Source organism: Silene latifolia, chromosome Y (genome assembly GCF_048544455.1).
Source record: "Silene latifolia isolate original U9 population chromosome Y, ASM4854445v1, whole genome shotgun sequence".
Taxonomy (NCBI): domain Eukaryota; kingdom Viridiplantae; phylum Streptophyta; class Magnoliopsida; order Caryophyllales; family Caryophyllaceae; genus Silene; species Silene latifolia.
Genome location: NC_133538.1, coordinates 258,564,373 through 258,567,559, shown reverse-complemented (window position 1 = coordinate 258,567,559; position 3,187 = coordinate 258,564,373). Strand labels below are relative to the sequence as shown.

The window sequence follows — 3,187 nt, the reverse complement described above, 5'->3', positions numbered from 1 at the left end:
GCATCATAGACTAGAAGTTCTACTGCCCTTAGAAGGAGAAATATACAAGTTGGATGATAGTTTCGAGTCTGAGTCTGAGTCTGAGTCCGAGTCTGATAAGAGTCCTAGGTTTGCGTCTAAGGAGTCAGGTATCGAAGCCACCCCCTCCCAAGTATTTCCTTTCGATGCACCCCTTTCTAATTCTAGTATCCCGGGGCCTGTCTCTGGTACCTCCGTTTCCTCGCCACTGACCTCCGATCAGTTGGCTCAAATGTTAGCGCATTTCTCCTAGTTTCAAATTAATAATAATAAGATGAACCAGTTTGCTTACGACTTGTTTTATTTACATTGCAATTCAATTTTTGAAAATAATTGTTTTAGTAGTGACATTAAGAATGAGGTCGAAGGCGAACCGGTTGAAGAAGAGGAGGAGGTAGAACCACCTCCACAATTGATTAGAGGGTTAGAATAATATGATCAAAGAAACTCGGTGATCGAAGATACCGAAACTATCAATGTGGGAACGACCCTAGAACCACAGGAGCTTAAGATAGGAACTACTTTAGATCCTATAGAGAGACAAGGGTTCATTAACCTTCTGATTGAATTCAAAGATGTTTTCGCATGGTCTTACAAAGACATGCCGGGAATAAATAAGGAAATTGCAGAGCATAGGATTCCGATCAAACCAGGGTTGAAACCAGTAAAGCAGAAGCTACGCAGATGCGTTCAGAGTGGTCTTTAAAGGTTAAGGAAGAAATTGATAAACAGCTCAAAGCCGGGTTCATGAAGGTGTCACAATATTCGGATTGGCTCACCAATGTAGTGCTAGTACCGAAAAAGGATGGTAAAGTTCGCGTATGCGTAGACTTTCGGGACCTGAACAAAGCTAGCCCGAAGGACGACTTTCTATTACCTCACATCGATATCTTGGTTGACAACACCGCAAATCATGCATTAGTATCTTTCATGGATGGATATGACGGTTACAATCAGATTAAGATGGTCGAGGAAGACATGAATAAGAGAATATTTACATCATAATGGGGAACCTATTGTTACACAGTAATGCCTTTCGGTTTGATAAATTCTGGGGCGACGTACCAGAGAACAGCAACGACGTTGCTACACGATATGATGCAGAAATAAATTGAAGTTTATGTGTATGACATGATATCCAAGTCAAAGTAACGTAGTGGCCATCTTGGGGCACTACGAAAATTCTTCCAAAGACTACGAAAGTACAACATGAGACTGAATCCGCAGAAGTGTGCTTTCGGGGTCACCCCTGGAAAACTGTTGGGTCATATCGTTAGCTATCGTTGCATTGAAGTAGAACCATTAATGATCAAGCCATTATGGAAATGCCCCATCCCGAGTCTGAGAAAGAAATTCGAGGTTTCCTGGGAAGAGTTCAATACATAAGCCGTTTCGTTGCGAAGTTGACGATGATTTGCGAGCCGATCTTCAAGAAACTGAAGGTCAAAGAAAACTTTATGTGGGATGACCAGTGTCAGGCTGCGTTCGATAAAATAAAGGAATTATTGTCTTCTCCACCAGTTTTAAGCCCACCAGTAGCCGGGCTGCCGTTATCACAATATCTAACTATTACGGATACAACTATGGGGGCTATGTTAGCCCAAATAGTTGAAAAAGATGAAAGAGCTATTTACAACATCAGTAAAAATTTCTTAGACTATGAAGTAAAGTATACACCTCTTGAAAAGACGTGTCTGGCCCTAGTCTGGGCAACGAAGAAATTAAGACATTACATGCTTAGCTACAGTGTAAATGTCTACTCCAAAATGGATCCAATCAAGTACTTGTTTGAAAAACCAGTGCTATAATGGAGGAATGTCAAGATGGACCCTCATGTTATCAGATTTAATCTTAAATATGTACCTTTGAAAGTGATCAAGGGAAGGGCGTTGCCGATTTCCTCGCCGACAATCCAATCGAAGAAACAGAAGTCATGGACACTTGGTCACTTCCCGACGAAAACGTTGTACACATTGAGAATAATATATGGTATTTGTATTACGATGGAGCATCAAACTATATGGGATATGGAGTGGGAATTATTCTTATCTCACCGACATGTAAACACGTGCCCGTGTCCATCAAACTGGATTTCAATGTTACTAATAACGCCGCTGAATATGAAGCATGTTTGCTTGGTTTACACAGTGCTCTTGACTTGGGACTGAAGAAATTGTTAGTACATGGAGACTCGTCCCTTGTGATCAATCAAGTGGGTGGGTCATGGAAAATTAAGAGCCAAAGTTTGGACCCATATCAAACCAGAATCGAAGAATTGGAAAAGTACTTCGAGGATATTCGATATGTTCACCTCCCGAGAGAAGAAAATCAGTTTGCAGATGCATTGTCCAAGCTAGCTGCCTTGATCAACATTCCCGACCACATAGACAGTATGCCAATATTTGTCGAATGAAGATCGTCACCTGCCTATGTGAATGTAATCGATGATGCCAAGGAAGGTGAAACCGAACCCTGGTATAGAGCCATTTTGAAATTCAAGGAAACAGAAGAGTATCCTCCTGACCTTAACACGTGTGGGAAGCGCGCTTTGCGAATGTTATACGCCCAATTCATTAAGACCGATGATGGGCAAATGTATAAGAAGACGGCTCAAGGTGTTTTGTTGCGATGCATTGACAAATCGACACCTAAAAAGGTTATGGAGGAAGTCCATGACTGAGTGTAGGCCACACATGAATGCCCATATGTTTGTCTGTAAGATCATAATGCTTGGTTTTTACTCGACAACGATGGAAAAGGATTGTTGCAAGTATGTCAGGCCCTGTCACAATTCTCAGATATTCGCAAATGTACATCATGTGACACCTTCTATGTTATACACCATGACGTCACCCTTGCCATTTTCAACCTGGGGAATCGACATCATTGGAGAGGTAAACCCATCAGGTACTGGAGGGCATTGTTTTATCCTTGTTGCAATTGACTACTTTACGAAATGGGTAGAGGCTCAGTCTTACAAAGTGCTAAAAGTGAAGCAAGTAGCACAGTTCATTCAGAATGACATCATTTGCCGGTACGGAGTACCACATGAGTTCATCAGCGATCAGGGAACACATTTCAAAGCCGAGACCGCGGTTATACTTGAAAAGTATAAAGTCAAACATCACAAGTCATCGCCATACCGACCACGGATGAATGGTGCAGTAGA

The 3,187-nt window shown here is 41.8% G+C and overlaps 1 protein-coding gene across 1 annotated transcript; it reads left to right on the top strand.

The window, feature by feature from the left end:
• The first annotated feature begins 1,337 nt into the window (after positions 1–1,337).
• LOC141630519 (uncharacterized) lies at positions 1,338–2,431 on the top strand. The gene is made up of 2 exons (XM_074443324.1): positions 1,338–1,798; positions 1,891–2,431. The coding sequence occupies exons 1-2, from the start codon at positions 1,338–1,340 to the stop codon at positions 2,429–2,431; spliced, it is 1,002 nt and encodes a 333-aa protein (XP_074299425.1).
• The last annotated feature ends 756 nt before the right edge of the window (positions 2,432–3,187 follow it).